We start from the raw sequence: 18619 nt of genomic DNA, 5'->3' as shown, positions 1-18619 counted from the left end.
CGCATTAATGGTTTAAAAATATGTTTTTAAAACGAAAAAAGAAATAACGGGTGAGCAGCTGTGTCACATGCGACCTACTCCATTCTAACGCTAAACCGGAAGTTTTTTCTCCCATTTTCTATATTTTCTCCCATCCCAATTTCGTAATCATCCAATTCAACCCTCCCCTGTCACGAACGCTGTTTCTTGCCTCCCACAAGCCGGCTGTAATGTGGACTAAGTCATACATAGCACAAGTCCCCTCCGGTACTTGAGGTAACAGTAGTCGCATCTTTTCACCTGCGCAGCTCGATCTCTCAGTGGCGAGGAGTAACGCGTGGGAGGTTCACGCTGCCCCCGACACTTCCTGATTCTACTGCGCAGGCACACCAACCGACCTGTAGGAGTCGCTGTCCACAACGCCCGATCCCCACCCATCAGTTTCCCACCCCCTAATACGGCCAATGTATGAACGACCAGCTAAACTGAAAGCAATGTGGAGCGCTGGGCTCGAACAGGCAAGCCCAGCGTCTCATTTGTGGCGAGCGCCTTGCCCACTACGCCACGTAGCCGCCCAAACTTTGTTGTTTTTAAATGTGCTCTATGAATAAAGTGGATTTGATTAATGAATTAAGTAGCCCCTTTCGTGACTGACGCAGCCAACAAGGTTTCACTCGGCTGCGCTGCCTGGGTGCAGTGGGGCTGCTCTCACAGCCAACGACATGACATTACATAATTATGTTGCAACCTTTGTCTATCAAGCAAACAATTATATAAATAATTATATGTAGGGCGGCTAGGTGGTGCAGTGGGCAAGGCACTCACCACCAATGCTGGAGACGCTGGGTTCGAGCCCAGCTCTCCACATTGTTTTCAGTTTGGCTGGTCGTCCGTACTAATACAATTGGCTGTATTAGGGGGAGGGAAAACTGAGGGGTGGGGATCGAACGTTGTGGACAGCGACTCCTACAGGTCGGTTGGTGCGCCTGCGCAGTAGAATCAAGAAGCGATGGGGGCGGCGTCCCTCCAAAGCGCAGACCCCTGACGCTGAAAGATCGCGCAGCGCAGGTGAAAAGATGCGACGGCTGCTACCTCGAGTATCGGAGGGGACTCGTGCTATGTATGGCTTCGTCCACATTGCAGCCGTCTTGTGGGAGGCAAGAAACAGCGTTCGAGACAGGGGAGGGTTGAATTGGACGATACAAAATTGGGATGGGAGAAAAATAGAAAATGGGAGAAAAAGTGGATAAAAAAAAATTATATGTAATTGATAGAGACAAAGGCAGAATTCGACTTAATTAAGCACGTTTTATTAAGACATATTTTTATATGGGTCGGGACACTTTACACAATGAACACAAATCTGTCCCACATAGTCTTAAATAACAAACGGGATTGCTTCGCTTCTTCGTCGACATGTCTGCTGCACATGTCCTTGTTGTTTTCAACACAGATAATCTCCACGTGCTTGTTGTAGAGAGGTGGAGTTGAGGCGCCGCTTACTTTCGTTTAATTGGAATGGAGGCGGGAAGGCGCCGCTTACTTTCGTTTCATTGGAATGGAGGCGCAAGATTTTGGAGGCAAAAAAAATATATATATGTTATTAATCTTTTTTTATATACGGTATATATATCTATTTTTTTAAACTTCGTTTTTTTTTTATGTTCGAAGCTTGTGCCATCGAACGAAGCTTCGAAGTATTTAAGACAGCCCTAGTCATAGTTACCCCTGCCGTTTACCCACACTCTATTGCCCGCCTGCCTACCCACGTGGAGGTCAGGAAACCTTAACCACCTGCCTACCCACGTGGAGGTCAGGAAACCTTGACCTTTGACCCTCCCCTCCCATTTGGCGTTGGATGTTATGCTGAAAATGCTGAGTGGCTAGTGACTTTGGAAAACCAGTGGCTGGTGAGCCAAAAAGTTTATGTCAAGCCCTGTATACAATGTCTACTATATCTATAAAATATCCAATGTCTACAATATCTATAACATCTGCTCTACCTACAATATCTACAATATCTAATATCTACTATGTCTACAATATCTATAATATCTACTTTATCTATAATATCTGCTCCATTTACAATATTTATAATATCTACTCTTATCTACAATATCTACTCTTTCTACAGTGTCTATAATATCTACAATATCTATAATATCGACTATCTACCATATCTATAATCTCTACTCTACCTACAATGTCTATAATATCTAATCTACCTACAATACCTATAATATCTACTCTATCTACAATATATATAATATCTACAATGTCTACAATATCTATAATATCTACTATGTCTACAATATCTATAATATCTACAATATCTATAACATCTACTCTAGTTACAATATATATTATGTCTAATATCTACTCTATCTACAATGTCTACAATATCTATAACATCTACTATGTCTACAATATCTATAATATCTACTATGTCTATAATATCTACAATGTATTCAGTCAAGGCCTTGAAGTACGCCGACGACACCACCATCCTGGGCCTCATCTCCAACAATGATGAGTCCATTTACCGGCAGGAGGTGGACAGAGCAGTGAGGTGGTGCTCATCCAATAACCTCCTGCTCAACACCTCCAAAACCATGGAAATTGCCATAGACTTCAGGAATAAAAAAAAAACACCCATACTCCCAATAACCATCTCAGACCAACCCATAACCCTAACTGAATCACACAGTTTTTTCCGAACAGCAGTCCGAACACTAAACACCCTGCCCTGTCCCCCTTTGCACAGACGGGCAAGCATCCGTCACTGACTGACACTGTTACATGTGACTGTCCTGTATGTATTTATGTATATATGTATTTATTGTGGGGATTGGGAGGTGGGTGTTTGATGTCTGATGTTTCATGTTGATGTCCCAGTGCTTAAGAAACTGTACCGCAAACAATTACCACCAACCATCGTTGTGTGGCATTAAAGTATCTTGTATCTTGTATACAATATCTATAATATCTACAATATCTATAATATCGACCATCTACAATGTCTATAATATCGACTATCTACAATGTCTACAATATCTAATATTTACTATGTCTACAATATATATAATATCTACAATATCTATAATATATACTATAGTTACAATATCTATACTATCTACTAGGGGTGTAACGATGCATCGATTAATCGAAATGTATCGATTATAATGTCTTCGATTCGATGCATCGATTTGAATATGTTAGAATCAATTATAATTAAAAAAAAAATATATATATATATATTTAATGTTTTTTTTTGTGTGTATAGTTTTTATTGACCTATAGTCCATTCATCCTGAGTGAATCAGTTCCCCCAGCCACATTTGTGTATTCAAACTTTTTTGGGGGAATTAACTGATAGAAAATTAATCAAAAATTAATCAAATCGAATCAAATCAAATGAAGAGATTTCATGATGCATTGAATCGTTGCCTGAATAATCGTAATCGAATCGTTGTGAGGTCGAATGGTTACAACCCAACTATCTACTCTCTACAATATCTAATATCTGTTCTATCTATAATATCTACAATATCTATAATATCTACTCTACCTACAATATCTACAATATATGTCTACAATATCTATAACATCTACAATATCTACTCTACCTACAATATATATGTCTACAATATCTAACATCTACAATATCTACAATATGTATATTATCTACAATATATATAATATATTTACTATCACTTATTTAGCTTCACTGCATTGGCTCCCGATTGTTTTTAGGATTGATTTAAAAATTCTCTTGCTTGTTTTTAAAGCTCTTAACACATTCCTTGCCAGCCATTGTACCCATCATTGTACCCAGTCTGCCAGTGCTATAAGTCTATGGAGTGGCTCACCTTCTTTGCAGGGCTATAACTTTTTAAATTGTATTGCTATATTGACATTACTATGGCCCATTCAACATCGATTATCATTCAGGATGTGGGAACGTTATATTTTTTCATTCATACATTCATACAAAAATACCTTCTAGAATAGATAGAAGTATGTTTTTATCGTTTTCTGCAGTAATTCCTAGAACGTGAGTTATAGGCCTAAACGCATTATATAGATTATCGTTTCCCCCCCATACACGCTATATTAAAAAATTCAACTGTATATGATCGGTATACGTTATGCTTCATCATGCGTGGAGGAAAGGAGGGGGGGGTCGTTTATAATTCCCCGATCATCAGTAAATGCTTTATGTAGGTTGGGTGATATATTGCTCACAAGGAAACTCACAATTGGATTGAAAATAACGTTATATTCCTCTTACCGTGGGTCAAAGAGACTGGCGGTGAAAGATCCCAAGTATACGACGCCGATCGCCTAGGTCCATTTCCGGTTTGTATGTCGCAATGAATGCCGAAATCATATAGATTATTAAGTTTAGAAAGCAATCCATTATGTACATTGTGTCTGACGGGAGTCTTGCAACGATATGTGACGGCCGGATGAGTTTAATCGATGCACATCAGCCATATCCTGTAGGCGAGTGTAACTCGCCCGACCATCCACCAGGCGGCGGTATTGAGCCGTTGTTGCCGTCACCTATAGGGTCCAGCTGCAGCGTCGCGGGTGTATATATGAATTATGAATGCCATGGCGAAAAAATTAAATATTGATCTCAAAATCGCTGGACAGCGTTATTGGCAGAATGCGCATGGCGGCCAATATCGCTGCAAAGCTTTTTGTTTCTACACACAGCGAAGCAGCTTTTTGTTTCTATGGGCCGACGGCTTGGAATAATCTCCCACTACATATAAAACAGGCAGCCTCTGTGGATAGCTTTAAAGCACAGCTCAAGACCTATTTTTATACTCTTGCTTTTAGCTGATTTTAAAATCCATGTTGTCATTTATGCTTTTTAGCTATTTTCTTAATCATGTTTTGCTATTTTATTTTAATTTTTATTTTTTTGATCCACTTTTTCTCCCATTTTCTATTTTTCTCCCATCCCAATTTTCGTATCGTCCAATGGACCTATCTCAAACCCTGCCCTCTTTTCTTGATCCTCCAATCACAGCTGTCGCTTACCTCGGACTTCCTCGGACAAACTCGAGGTAAGCGACAGCTGTGATTGGAGGATCAAGAAAAGGGGCAGGGTTTGAGATAGGTCTATTCAACCCTCCCCTGTCTTTGAACGCTGTTTCATGCCTCCCACAAGTCATGCCTGGACTAAGTCATACATAGCACGAGTCCCCTCCAATACTCGAGGTAACAGCAGTCGCATCTTTCCACCTGCGCGGCTCGATCTTTCAGCGTCAGGGGTCTGGGCTTTGGAGGGGCCCCGCCCCCGTCACTTCCTGATTCTACTGTGCAGGCGCACCAACCGACCTGTAGGAGTCGCTGTCCACAACGCCCGATCCCCACCCATCAGTTTCCCTCCCCCTAATACGGCCAATGTGTATTAGTGAGGACGACCAGCTAAACTGAAAGCAATGTGGAGCGCTGGGCTCGAACAGGGAGGCTTACCTGTTCGAGCCCAGTCTGCAGTATTCGTGGTGAGCGCCTTGCCCACTGCACCACGAAGCCGCCCCCCCCTTTTATTTATGGTTTTAAACTCCTGCTTTTCTGGCGCCCCAGTGGCAAACCACATAGCGCGCTCAGCCGCGACACGGCCGACCCGGGTTCGACTCCCGAACCCGTCGTTATTTGCCGAATGTCTTCCCCCCACTCTGTCTCCCATTCCTCCTCTGTCTCTCCCTACTGGACTGTCCAGTAGAAATAAAGCGATAAAACGCCAAAAAAAATATCGTAAAAAAAAAAAAAAAAAAATCCTGCTTTTCTTTTCTTTACTCTTTTTTGCTTTACTGTAAAATGTTGTGTTTTAATTTTTTTGCTCCGTTAACTCATTCACGGCCAACCACGACTATAGTCGGGTTTTCGATCGTTTTCATCGTTTTTTCTTTTATTCGATTATTTTATTCTATACAGACTCAGTCTCACGGACCTCTATGTTACTGTTGAAAGCTATACTGAGACCCTGAGAGTGCAATACCGGCCAGGTCCTGCTAGGTGGCAGTATCGCCTACCCTTTGAAACCCTGTTCCACACTGTGTTCACATCTAATTTCTTCCGGGCGGAGAATTTAGACCAAGCGAAGTGAATCGCTTCATCCGAGCACTTTGAAACGCGTTCAGCACACTTGAGGCATATCTTGTGCCACTTCATGTCATGGACCCGATGGACATCAATACTGGAAATCGCGATCAGACAATTGGAATATTCTTTTTGGAATAACCCCGATCAAAGGTAAGGACTATCTTTTTTTTTTTATCCACTCTTTCTCCCCATTTTCTCTTTCTCTCCCATCCCAATTTTGTATATCCAATTCTTCCCTCCCCTGTCTTGAACATTGCTAGACTATGCCTCCCACAGGTCGGTTGTAGTGAGGACAGAAGCCTTGCATCACGTGTCCCCTCCGGTACACGAGGAGGCAGCCTGTCGCATCTTTTCGCCGCAGCAGCTCGAACTCTCAGTGGCGAGAAGTAACGCGTGGGAGGCTCACGCTGCCCCCGTCACTTCCGTCGCACCGGCGTCACCAAACCGACCTGTAGGAGTCGCTGTCCACAACGTCAAATCCCCAACCACTGGCTTTCCCACCCTCTAACACTTGCCAATTGTGTTAGTATGAGCGACCGGCCAGCCGGTAGCAACGCCGAGAGCTGGGCTCGAGCCCAGCGTCTCCTGCGTTAGAAGCGAGCGCCTTGCCCACTGCGCCAATCAGCCGCCCCAGGTAAGGACTATCTGACATAATTTCCACCTTGATCCTACAATGATTTCACATCGATCCAGCCGATCAACGTATGTAGTATTCAAAACTAATGCCGTTGCTGGCAATCAGAGCATCAAAAAACAATCCCCAAACCCCCCCCCCCCCTTTGATGCATTCATGATGAAGCATAATACCTATTATATACCTTTGATTTGGAAACCGTAACAGTAACGTGTCCAGGCGAGCAACGCAAACGACTTTAGCAAAATGTTATTAAATGTTAGCTTAACTCAATCAGCGCCGGAGCGATATGCGTGATGTGTTGTTAAAAGGCAGACGCTCTAAAGCAGTGTTTCTCAACTGGTGGGTCGCGACCCAAAAGTGAGTCGCGGGGCCATTTTGAGTGGGTCGCGGACAGTGATGCCACAGATTACTTGTAAAAGTAATCTGATTACTGATTACTGATTACTCCTTTAAAAAGTTATCTAAGTTACTTTACTGATTACTTGATTATCAGAGTAACTTAGTTACTTTGAAAGTAACTAGGTTACGAAGTCGTCGTCGTTCCCCCAACAGTTTTTTCTTAAACGCTTTATTGAAAGTGCATAAATTGTTTTTAACTTGTTTCTCTGCACATAACGTAAATTGTTAAACTAGTGCTTCAGCTTCTGTACCATCAAGTATGGTAAAGCAACAGTCTATGATGCTCACAGCATTAGAGCAGCCAGCCAGTGGTTTTACAAAACCAGTGTATCACATCTAACAAATGCAGGCTGAACTATTCAATTATATCAACTGTAACTATTAAATTGTTTTTATAAATGTCTCTCTATAAACATACAATCAGTCTCTCTTTAACATGTAAATTAACTGTAAATCTGGCAAATAAGAGCTTTTGCTCTGCCACCATCAACCCTCCTGTACCTAGTCGAAGCGTCGGCTAGTGTTGTGATTCCAGATGCTTTCAATGTAATTGGATGTGCTGTTTTTAGCGGTAGACAGTATTTTGTTTCCTCCGCCGTGAAGTAGTGACTGAGGCTACGTTTAGACGAGCGTTTTGGGGTGGAATTCTGAACAGAAACCGCAAAAGTCATCTTGCGGTTTCACTTTGAATTTTGCCAAGCGTTTTGGGGTGGAATTCTCCGACGACGGAGCCCTGCTGTCACACGATTGGCGCATATGTCACATGACGTGCTGTGAAGACCCGCCCTACTCTGCCTCTGATTCGCAGACTGTGTATGGGGAATGTGATTGGACCAAAGCAGAGTCACTCACAGACAGAGGGACCAGTCACGCCGCGGGACACATTCTTGTATTTAACCCTTTCACTGCCACACCACGTCACTCCCAAAGAAGAAAACAGCTCAAAATGTATTTTTGACTGTCGAAAACTAAATAAAATACTGCATTCCGCCTGCATTATGAATTTATGATGAGATAGTAACGAAATAGTAATGCACAGCCACTTGGACAAACTCGAGGTAAGCGACAGCTGTGATTGGAGGATCAAGAAAAGGGGCAGGGTTTGAGATAGGTCTATTCAACCCTCCCCTGTCTTTGAACGCTGTTTCATGCCTCCCACAAGTCATGCCTGGACTAAGTCATACATAGCACGAGTCCCCTCCAATACTCGAGGTAACAGCAGTCGCATCTTTCCACCTGCGCGGCTCGATCTTTCAGCGTCAGGGGTCTGGGCTTTGGAGGGGCCCCGCCCCCGTCACTTCCTGATTCTACTGTGCAGGCGCACCAACCGACCTGTAGGAGTCGCTGTCCACAACGCCCGATCCCCACCCATCAGTTTCCCTCCCCCTAATACGGCCAATGTGTATTAGTGAGGACGACCAGCTAAACTGAAAGCAATGTGGAGCGCTGGGCTCGAACAGGGAGGCTTACCTGTTCGAGCCCAGTCTGCAGTATTCGTGGTGAGCGCCTTGCCCACTGCACCACGTAGCCGCCCCCCCTTTTATTTATGGTTTTAAACTCCTGCTTTTCTGGCGCCCCAGTGGCAAACCACATAGCGCGCTCAGCCGCGACACGGCCGACCCGGGTTCGACTCCCGAACCCGTCGTTATTTGCCGAAGCAGAAGTAACTGCAATCAGATTACTGGCTTTTAAAGATTAACGCGTTAGATTACTATTTTCGGGGAAAAGTAATCAGATTACAATAACGCGTTACTTAGTAACGCGTTACTGGCATCACTGGTCGCGGATGTGTGTGTAATTTTTTTTTTTTTTTTTTTTTTTTCACTTTTTTTTTTTCACTACCTATCTTTGTGAAAGTGGTTTCTCAGCTCTGGTCCAGCTGAAGACAAAGCGGAGGAACAGATTGGACATTGAGCATGACCTCATAGTTGCTTTGTCTACCATCACCCCAGACTTTGAGACTCTTGTCAGGAGCAAACATCATCCCCAGTTATCCCATTAGTTCCCTGCATGTTAAGTTAAGAAGTCTGCTAAGAAGGATATATTATTTATTATTATTATTATTTTATTTTATTGTGTTTTTAGCCCTTAGTTGCACTTTTGTTGCAACCCCAGTTATCCCATTAGTTCCCCCAAACGTAGGTCTGTTATGTTAAGCTAAGAAATCTGCTAAGAAGCATAATTATTTATTATTATTATTTAATTTCATTGGGTTTTTAGCCCTAGTTGCACTTTTGTTGCAACCCCAGTTATCCCATTAGTTCCCCCAAACTTAGGTCTGTTATGTTAAGCTAAGAAATCTGCTAAGAAGCACATTATTTATTATTATTTTATTTCATTGGGTTTTAGCCCTAGTTGCACTTTTGTTGCAAACTCAGTTATCCCATTAGTTCCCCCAAATTTAGGTCTGTTATGTTAAGCTAAGAAATCTGCTAAGAAGCATATATTATTTATTATTCTTTTATTTTATTGGGTTTTTAGCAATAGTTGCACTTTTGTTGCACTTTTTTGTGTTTATTTCATGTTTTGAAAGATTGCGTATTACTGCATTATTTTTTTACATAAATCATAGTGGTTCAACATTTTGGGTCGCGACTTAATGACTAAGGAAAATGTTGGGTCCCGAGGCTAGACCAGTTGAGAACCACTGCTCTAAAGTATACAGTAGGAATACGTGGCAGTGTTTGCAGGGCTATAACTATATTCTATATTATAGCTATGGATACAATACTATGGCCCATTTGACATCACCTATCTATCGTTCAATATGTGAAAAAGAATAATTGTTTCCATCTATACGTTCCCGTGTTATACCGTGGTGAATATAAGTATGGTTTTAGAGCGGTCTAGGGTAATTCCCGAAATGCTGAGTTATAGCCGTATACGTCAATTCCACTATAGACGTTGCCGTGTCTTGTACAGACACGCTATTACCGTACTTTTCGGACTATAAGCCGCGGCTTTCCCCCCAATTTTTAGACCCTGCGGCTTATATAACGGTGCGGCTTATATGTGACTCAACGTGACCAAACCCGAAAATGTAAAAATCTAAATATAGCTTTTTTGACTGCATTGAAATGTTATTTATCTGTTCCCTTATTTGCTAAACTTAATACAACTTGTAAATGAGTTAATTCTTGTTATTTGTCCGACAGTATTGTGTCCCAATGCTAATTACATATGGTAATTAAACATTAAAACACCTGCGGCTTATAGTCCAGTGCGGCTTATATATGTACACATCATTCAATTTAGCTGCTGCGGCTTATAGTCAGGTGCGGCTTATAGTGCGAAAAGTACGGTATTCCGAAATCAAATCTATATCATAGGTATTATGTTCCATCATGAATGCATGAAAGGGGCGGGGGGGGGGGGGGTCGTTTCTGATTATTTTATTGTCAGTAACGGCATTCGTATTGAACACTAAAAACGCTTATCAGCCCGATCGGTATAAAAGCATTGCAGGATCAAGCAAAAATGTACGTCAGATCGTGCTTACCTGTGATCGGGAGTATTCCAAAAATAATATTCCAATTGTTTGATCGCCATCTGGTACATCCAGGGAACAAAATAAGCACCCGCCAAACACCAATGGCGTGTAGATTTCCTCCTTGGCTGGTAAATTACAGAGGCTACTAAGCCACTCTGGCGTGTAAAGAAATTGGGAGGCATATGAGCATATTAGAGTATTCTATCAAGGCTATACAGTGCGAGCATTTCACTCGCATTTGCCACAAAAAAAACTAGATTTGTGCGAACTGGAAAAATCATTTAGGAGCACAGTGTGCGAGTAATCGTCTTGCGTAGTGGGCGTGTCAACGCGCAATTGTCATTTCATAATAGTCACGGAGCAGCGTGGACCAGCTCTGTAACAACTCATCTCGAGTCTGCTTCTATGTGCAACGAAAACTCTGCGAGCAGCGGTTCCAATTGTCTAACATGCTTTGCATCCTCACCAGTCCTGTATACCCACGCCGCGCTAAAAACATTAACTACTGTAATGTTATCTGCTAACTGAGAACTCCAACTAAGCTAACCTGCTAACGCTAACTACTGCTAACGCTAATCACTGGGAAGTGGGAACGCTCAAAGGCATAGTGAGGGAAGGAGGGGCTGAGAATCTCTTTCTCTCTCTCTCTCTCTCTGTGTGTGTGTGTGTGTGTGTGTGTGTGTGTGTGTGTGTGTGTCTCTCTCTCTCCCTCTCCCTCTCTCTACATCTCCTGAACCTATTTCATTCAAAAGGAAGATATTGATTAGGGATGCCCCGATCGATCGGCCACCGATCGTTATCGGCCTATAATCAGTATAAATATGCGATCGGTGAATTCCGATAATGAGTCATATTCGCCGATCGCGGAAACCGATCAAGCGGAGATCTCACTCGCTGTCTGTCTCAGACACACAGGACCTGCAAACTGCCGCTCCTCCTCCTCCTCTTCCCTTGCCCCGCCCGCACCCGTGTAAAGTTTGTAAACACAGAGGACTCCTCTGCTCGAGTCTATAGTGCATTCGACCGTCAGCTCAAGTTTCAAGTTCAAGTTTCTTTAATAGTTGTCATACAGAAGTACAGAATACTTTTATACAAAATGCTTCTTACTGTTACGCTCCAGAGACTGTGCTAGACAAGATAGTATCAAATAACATAGTATAGCATGTAAATTAGAAGTAGAAAATGAGGTCACAGTGTTCAGTATAGACATATGTACAATGTTTGATGCAGAATAGACGTAACTGAGTTACCATATAATATACAATACTATGCAGTGTACTAATGTACAATACTATATAGTGCAAAGCAGAAATGGGATGAGGTACAATTTAGGTACAATTTACAGTAAGGTGTACGAGTTGTAGTGCAATCCTTCATCAATAAATATAAAGTGTGCAATGCCAGATTGGCTAAAATATATCCCAATGTGACGGACAACTGTAACAGATGTGCACAGTCACCAGGGGATCTAACCCACATGTTCTGGTCCTGCTCGAAATTGATAACATTCTGGAAGTTCTTTTTTGATACCATCTCGGAGGTACTGGAGATTACTATAGTGCCCTGCCCCCAAATTGCTATCTTTGGGATCCCCGAGGAGGATGTGATCTTGACCAAAAAACAATACAATGTAGTGTCCTTTGCCTCACTGATTGCCCGCAGGAGGATACTCTTGCATTGGAAAGCAGAACCTCCCCCATCATCCAGATTATGGCTGAATGATGTGATGTCATTCCTAAAACTGGAAAAAATTAAATTTACAATTCGAGGATCAGCTGATAAATTCTACACACATTGGCAACCGCTAATCTCATATGTAGATAGAATAGATCCGTTTCCTCCTGACTGAAGTTATGTCGAGTGCCATGTAGGGGGGGGGACAGTTTTCACTGAGTGGGCTTACCTGTTGATTGGGGTCGTTGGGGACAGTAGGCGTGTATTTATTTAATCTCCCACCTCACGTATTTAGGGTCATATGACCTGGCTTGTGTATCGGACCTGGAGTTGCACTTATGTTTCATTATATCCATAGCAAATATACTTATCCTTTAAGAGTACCATATTGCTGTTAAAGTGGATCCTAATGTCACATTTTGTATTTGTCTTGTTTTATTTTGTATGTATTTATTTACTTTTGTACTGTCTTTTTTATTTTTCTGGGTGGGGCGGGAGGGAGGGATATTCAGTAAGGAAACAACAAAGGACATGACATCTGTATGCAGGATATGAATGTAAATGTAATCTTTGAATAAAAAACTTTGTTTATAAAAAAAAAAATATATATAAAGTGTGGGGAGTGGGTGCTACAGTGTGTTTGTTTAAAGTGAGTGTGTGCTATAAAGTGTGGGGAGTGGGTGCTACAGTGTGTTTGTTTAAAGTGAGTGTGTGCGTGTGGATGTGTGTGCTATGTGCGTTTGATGGTTGTTGTTGTGTAGTGTTCATTGTTCGTTGAGCAGCCTGATGGCCTGGGGATAGAAGCTTCTTCTGAGTCTTTCTGTGCTCGCCTTGAGACTCCGGTATCGCTTGCCTGACCGCAGCAGTTCAAAGAGGCAGTTGTTCGGGTGACTGGAGTCTTTAATGATTCTCTTAGCCTTGCCCCTGCACCGCTTGTTGTAAATGTTCTGGAGGGTGGGGAGCCCCCCTCCAATTGTGCGTTCGGCTGAACGTGTCACTCTTTGTAGTCTGCTTCGGTCTTGTGCAGTGCTATTCCCAAACCAGGAGGTGATGTTGCCAGTCAGGATGCTCTCTATTGTACATGAGTAGAAGTTCTTAAGGATCTTCTGACTGACTTGGAACTTCCTTAGGCGCCTGAGGAAGTAGAGGCGTTGTCGTGCCTTCTTCACAACACTGTCAATGTGTGTGGTCCATGTCAAGTCCTCGGATATGTAGGCTCTGAGGTACTTAAAGCTGTTGACTCTCTCAACCGGTGCCCCGTCGATGCTGAGGGGGCTGTAGTCCTTGACCCCCGACCTCCTGAAGTCCACAATCATCTCCTTTGTTTTGCTGACGTTCAGTGAGAGGCTGTTTTCCTGGCACCATCCCGCCAGGACCTTGACCTCTTCCAGGTAGGCCCTCTCGTCGTTGGCAGAGATCAGGCCCACCACCACTGTGTCGTCAGCAAATTTGATGATTGTGTTGCTACTCCGCTGAGCCACACAGTCGTGTGTGTACAGGGAGTAGAGGAGGGGACTCAGAACACAGCCCTGGGGGGCCCCTATGTTGAGGGTGATGGATGAGGAGGTGCAGTTGCCTGCTCTCACCACCTGGGGTCTGCCCGTCAGGAAGTCCAAGACCCACTGGCAGAGGTCATAGTTCAAGCCCAGGTCCCTGAGCTTGGCTATGAGTTTGGAGGGGACTATGGTATTGAATGCCGAGCTGTAGTCGATGAATAGCATTCTCACATAGTTCCCCTTCCTCTTGTCCAGGTGTGATGCTGCTGTGTGCAGCACATGGGCTATGGCGTCCTCCGTGGACCTGTTGGGGCGGTATGCAAATTGCAGGGGGTCCATGTTGATGGGGAGGGAGGAGCAGATGTAGCCCTTTACTAGCTTCTCAAAGCACTTCATGGCTATGGAGGTGAGAGCTACAGGGCGGTAGTCGTTGAGGCAAGCAGGCTTGGATTTTTTGGGTACAGGGATAATAGTGGACTTCTTCAGGCAGGTGGGGATGACAGCCTGTTCTAAGGACAGGTTAAATATGTCAGTGAATACCGGGGCCAGTTGGTCGGCACAGACTTTTAGGACGCGGCCAGGGATGCCGTCCGGTCCTGCTGCCTTCCTGATATTCACTTTTTTAAAGGTCCGCCTCACCTCATGCTCTGTTACCCTGAACACTGAGTCTCCATCAGCAGCAGACCCCCCCCCCCCCCATTGCCGTGGCTTGTGGGCTGGTGTTGTTATTACCAGCATCAAACCTTGCATAGAAGGTATTGAGGTCATTTGCTAAGGAGATGTCACTGTTCAGTTTGAGGGAGGTGCCTTTGTAGTCTGTCATCGTTTTGAGCCCCTGCCACATAGCTCTGGAGTCAGCCTGTTCAAACTGGAGTTCAATTTTATCCCTGTAGCGCCGTTTTGCCTCTGTCACTGTCCTCCTTACGTTGTATCGCGCCACCTTGTGGTCATTCATGTTGCCTGCCACCAGGCCGTCGTTGTATGCTTTGGTGCGTGCTTTCAGAGCTTCACGGACGGATTTGTCTACCCAGGGTTTTTGATTTGGGTAAACTCTAATTGTGGTAGTGGGGATTGTTTCTTCCACCAAAGTACGAACAAAGTCCAGCACTGTCTCCGTGTAGACATTGATGTTATCTGTGTCGCGGAACACGCTCCAGTCTGTGCACTCAAACGCAGCCTGGAGCGTCTCCCCCGACTCCACATCCCATATCTGCACCTCTCGCGAGACTACAGGAGTGCTCTTGATTCTTCGTTTATATTTTGGTGAAAGAAAGATGGCCGCGTGATCAGACTTACCAAAGCCACTAGCAGAATGAGCCTTGTAGCCACCCTTGAATTGCGTGTAACAGTGGTCTAAGATGTTACCGCCTCTGGTGTTACAAGTCACTATTCATTATCAATAAATATAAAGTGTGTTTGTGTGATCTAAAGTGTGGAGAGTGGGTGCTGCAGTGTGTTGTTTGTTTAAGTGAGTGTGTGCGTGTGGGTGTGTGTGCTGTGTGCATTTGATGGTTGTTGCATAGTGTTTATTGTTCGTTTAGCAGCCTGATGGCCTGGGGATAGAAGCTTCTTCTGAGTCTTTCTGTGCTCGTCTTAAGACTCCGGTATCGCTTGCCTGACCGCAGCAGTTCAAAGAGGCAGTTGTTCGGGTGGCTGGAGTCCTTGATGATTCTCTTAGCCTTCCCCCTGCACCGCTTGTTGTAAATGTTCTGGAGGGTGGGAAGCCCCCCTCCAATTGTGCGTTCGGCTGAACGTGTCACTCTTTGTAGTCTGCTACGGTCTTGTGCAGTGCTATTCCCAAACCAGGAGGTGATATTGCCAGTCAGGATGCTCTCTATTGTACATGAGTAGAAGTTCCTAAGGATCTTCTGACTGACTTGGAAATTCCTTAGGCGCCTGAGGAAGTAGAGGCGTTGTCGTGCCTTCTTCACAACACTGTCAATGTGTGTGGTTCATGTCAAGTCCTCGGATATGTGGGCTCCGAGGTACTTGAAACTGTTCACTCTCTCAACCGGTGCCCCGTCGATGCTGAGGGGGCTGTAGTCCTTGACCCCCGACCTCCTGAAGTCCACAATCATCTCTTTTGTTTTGCTGACGTTCAGGGAGAGGCAGTTCTCCTGACACCACTGTGACAGATTCTCTACCTCTTCCAGGTAGGCCCTCTCGTCGTTGGCAGAGATCAGGCCCACCACTACTGTGTCATCAGCAAATTTGATGATTGTGTTGTTGTTCCGCTGTGCCACGCAGTCATGTGTGTACAGGGAGTAGAGGAGGGGGCTCAGAACACAGCCCTGGGGGGCCCCTATGTTGAGCGTGATGGATGAGGAGGTGCAGTTGCCTGCTCTTACCACCTGGGGTCTGCCCGTCAGGAAGTCCAAGACCCACTGGCAGAGGTCATAGTTCAAGCCCAGGTCCCTGAGCTTGGCTATGAGTTTGGAGGGGACTATGGTATTGAATGCTGAGCTGTTTGCAGATAGCGAGCATTTTGGCTAGCTAACGTTAGCTACCTAGCTATCGTTACTGTTTAAACAAAATTACTAGGGATGCCTCGATCGATCGGCCACCGATAATCAGTATAAATATGCGATCGGTGAATTCCGATAATGAGTCATATTCGCAGATCGCGGAAACCGATCAAGCGGAGATCTCACTCACTCGCTGTCTGTCTCAGACACACAGGACCTGCAAACTGCCGCTCCTCCTCCTCCTCTTCCCTTGCCCCGCCCGCACCGTGTAAAGTTTGTAAACACAGAGGACTCCTCTGCTCGAGTCTATAGTGCATTCGACCGTCAGCTAATGTTAGCTACCTAGCTATCGTTACTGTTTAAACCAAATTACCCAGTCAACTATTCACTTTTACTAGGCATTGTCTAACGGTATGTAGCCGGCTAGCTACTGATAGCTCCTGATATCAACAAATGCTCCAGCAAGTCTAGTAGTGCATGTTGATACCTCCGTTAGCTCACGTTAGCTCACGTTAGTTCACTGTTCAAAACGAAATGTCCCATTGAACTAAATAGTTCACTGAGGCGTTGTCTTAACGTTATATAGCCGGCTAGCAGTAGCTACAGATAGCTCCTGATATCAATGTCTTATAACACTGATTCGATGCGTATTCGAGCTGAGGGAATGTTGTTGAATGTGATCAATAGGGCCCAGCTGCAGCTCCGGAGAATCCTGGCCGTAGCTGGAGGCTATTCGAGTATAGGGACCAGCTGCAGCTCCGGAGAATCCTGGCCGTAGCTGGAGGCTACTCGAGTACACACAGACAGTGGAGCTGTTTGCAGATAGCGAGCATTTTGACTTGTTGCGTGGTGGCGATGTCTCGCAGATAATACAAGTACAAGTCTAATTATATAATATATATATATTTTATAAAAAATTAAATATTATATAAAATAATTTAATTTAATTTTTAATCAAAAACGATCGGTATCGGATCGGTATCGGCCGATATGGCTCACGACGATCGGTGATCGGTATCGGTGGCAAAAAATGTGATCGGGGCATCCCTAATATTGATGGACAGTAGCTAGTATAACTATTATTCAATAGCGTTTAAATTATAATGCATTAAATAATTGTATAAAGATTTTTCCAAAGCAGCTTGACAATCAATATCCTTTGCGTCTAGTAGGCTTGGGCCAATGTGTGATTTTGGTGGTATGTGCTATTTGCACAGATGTTTGTCCCTTAGTATGCACACGCACAGTATAATATGCATGTAATAAATAGTTTGTTTATAAACTCTGTTACTTGAAACATGTTCACTGTGCTCCTAAATTTCTTTGTGTGCTCCTAATATATTTTTTTATTTAGGAGCACATGTGCTCCCTGGGAAAAGGGTTAGCGTAGAGCCCTGTATAATAGTAATAATAATTACACATGGCCATATACTAAAAAGCTATTTCTAATTTCTGGCTGGTAAAAAATCTGCCTGGCTGGTAGTTTTTTTTAATCTACCTGCCACCTTGGCTGGTAAGCCAAAAAGTTTATTTTGTTCCCTGGGTACATCCAATGTCCATTCGCTCCACAGCATAATCCACCACAACATATGGATTGGGGATATTTGACGTGCTTCAATGGAACCGGGAGAACCGTTCGCCTTGCCCGACAAGGACAAATTTAACCTGAGACATTGGCCGTCCCACAGGCCAAGATACAAGGTTACAAAGGGTGCTCGATACTGCCACCCGGGTGGATGCGGCCAGTATTGCACTTTGGCATTGTCAGGATGATTCCCCATGTTAACCCAGATGTCTGTGTGCCTGTAATGAATGGAAATATCGAATAAAAGAAATAACGACGAAAACCCGACTATACTCTGGTTTGGCACCCAAGCGTCGGCGAGTTAACCCGACTATCATCGGGTCTGGCGTGGATTGAGTTAATGTTGGATGTTAGAGTTCTAATCGAGGAAAAGGAAGGAGCTCTTATCTGTTTCTCTGTTTACCTATCTACCCCACAGGACACCATCTGCAAGACCAAGAAGAAGAAAAAGTCAAAAAAGATCAAGAAGGAGAAAAAGGAGAAGAAGAGACAGGAGAAGAAGACAGAGGAGCCTGGTGGAGGCGACAGCTCAGAGGTACTGTTCTCTCCAGGACAGATCAGGTCCAGGTTATATGTGTCAAGAGGTACTGTTCTCGCCAGGGCAGATCAGGTCCAGGTTCTATGTTTCAAGAGGTACTGTTCTCTCCAGGACAGATCAGGTCCAGGTTATTATGTGACCGCACTCAGCACTTGTGATCACATCTCGGTTGTTATTACAGTTTGAATGTTTAAGAACATATTTACTATACAAGCTAACAGTTATAGTATCTCTAA

The 18619-nt window shown here is 44.0% G+C and overlaps 1 protein-coding gene across 1 annotated transcript in view; it reads left to right on the top strand.

Moving 5' to 3' along the window:
- cwf19l2 (CWF19 like cell cycle control factor 2) overlaps nucleotides 1–18619 on the top strand; it is a gene marked incomplete at its 5' end in the record, with an annotated part of 149647 nt that overhangs the window by 20317 nt on the left and 110711 nt on the right. Inside the window, one exon of the mRNA XM_084308552.1 lies at nucleotides 18264–18380. Within this exon, the coding sequence (XP_084164678.1) occupies nucleotides 18264–18380 (117 nt within the window). The remainder of the gene's footprint in view (nucleotides 1–18263; nucleotides 18381–18619) is intronic.

Source organism: Notolepis coatsorum, assembly GCF_963971535.1.
Source record: "Notolepis coatsorum genome assembly, chromosome: 1".
NCBI lineage: Eukaryota > Metazoa > Chordata > Actinopteri > Aulopiformes > Paralepididae > Notolepis > Notolepis coatsorum.
This window is presented reverse-complemented; position numbering and strand designations above follow the sequence as displayed.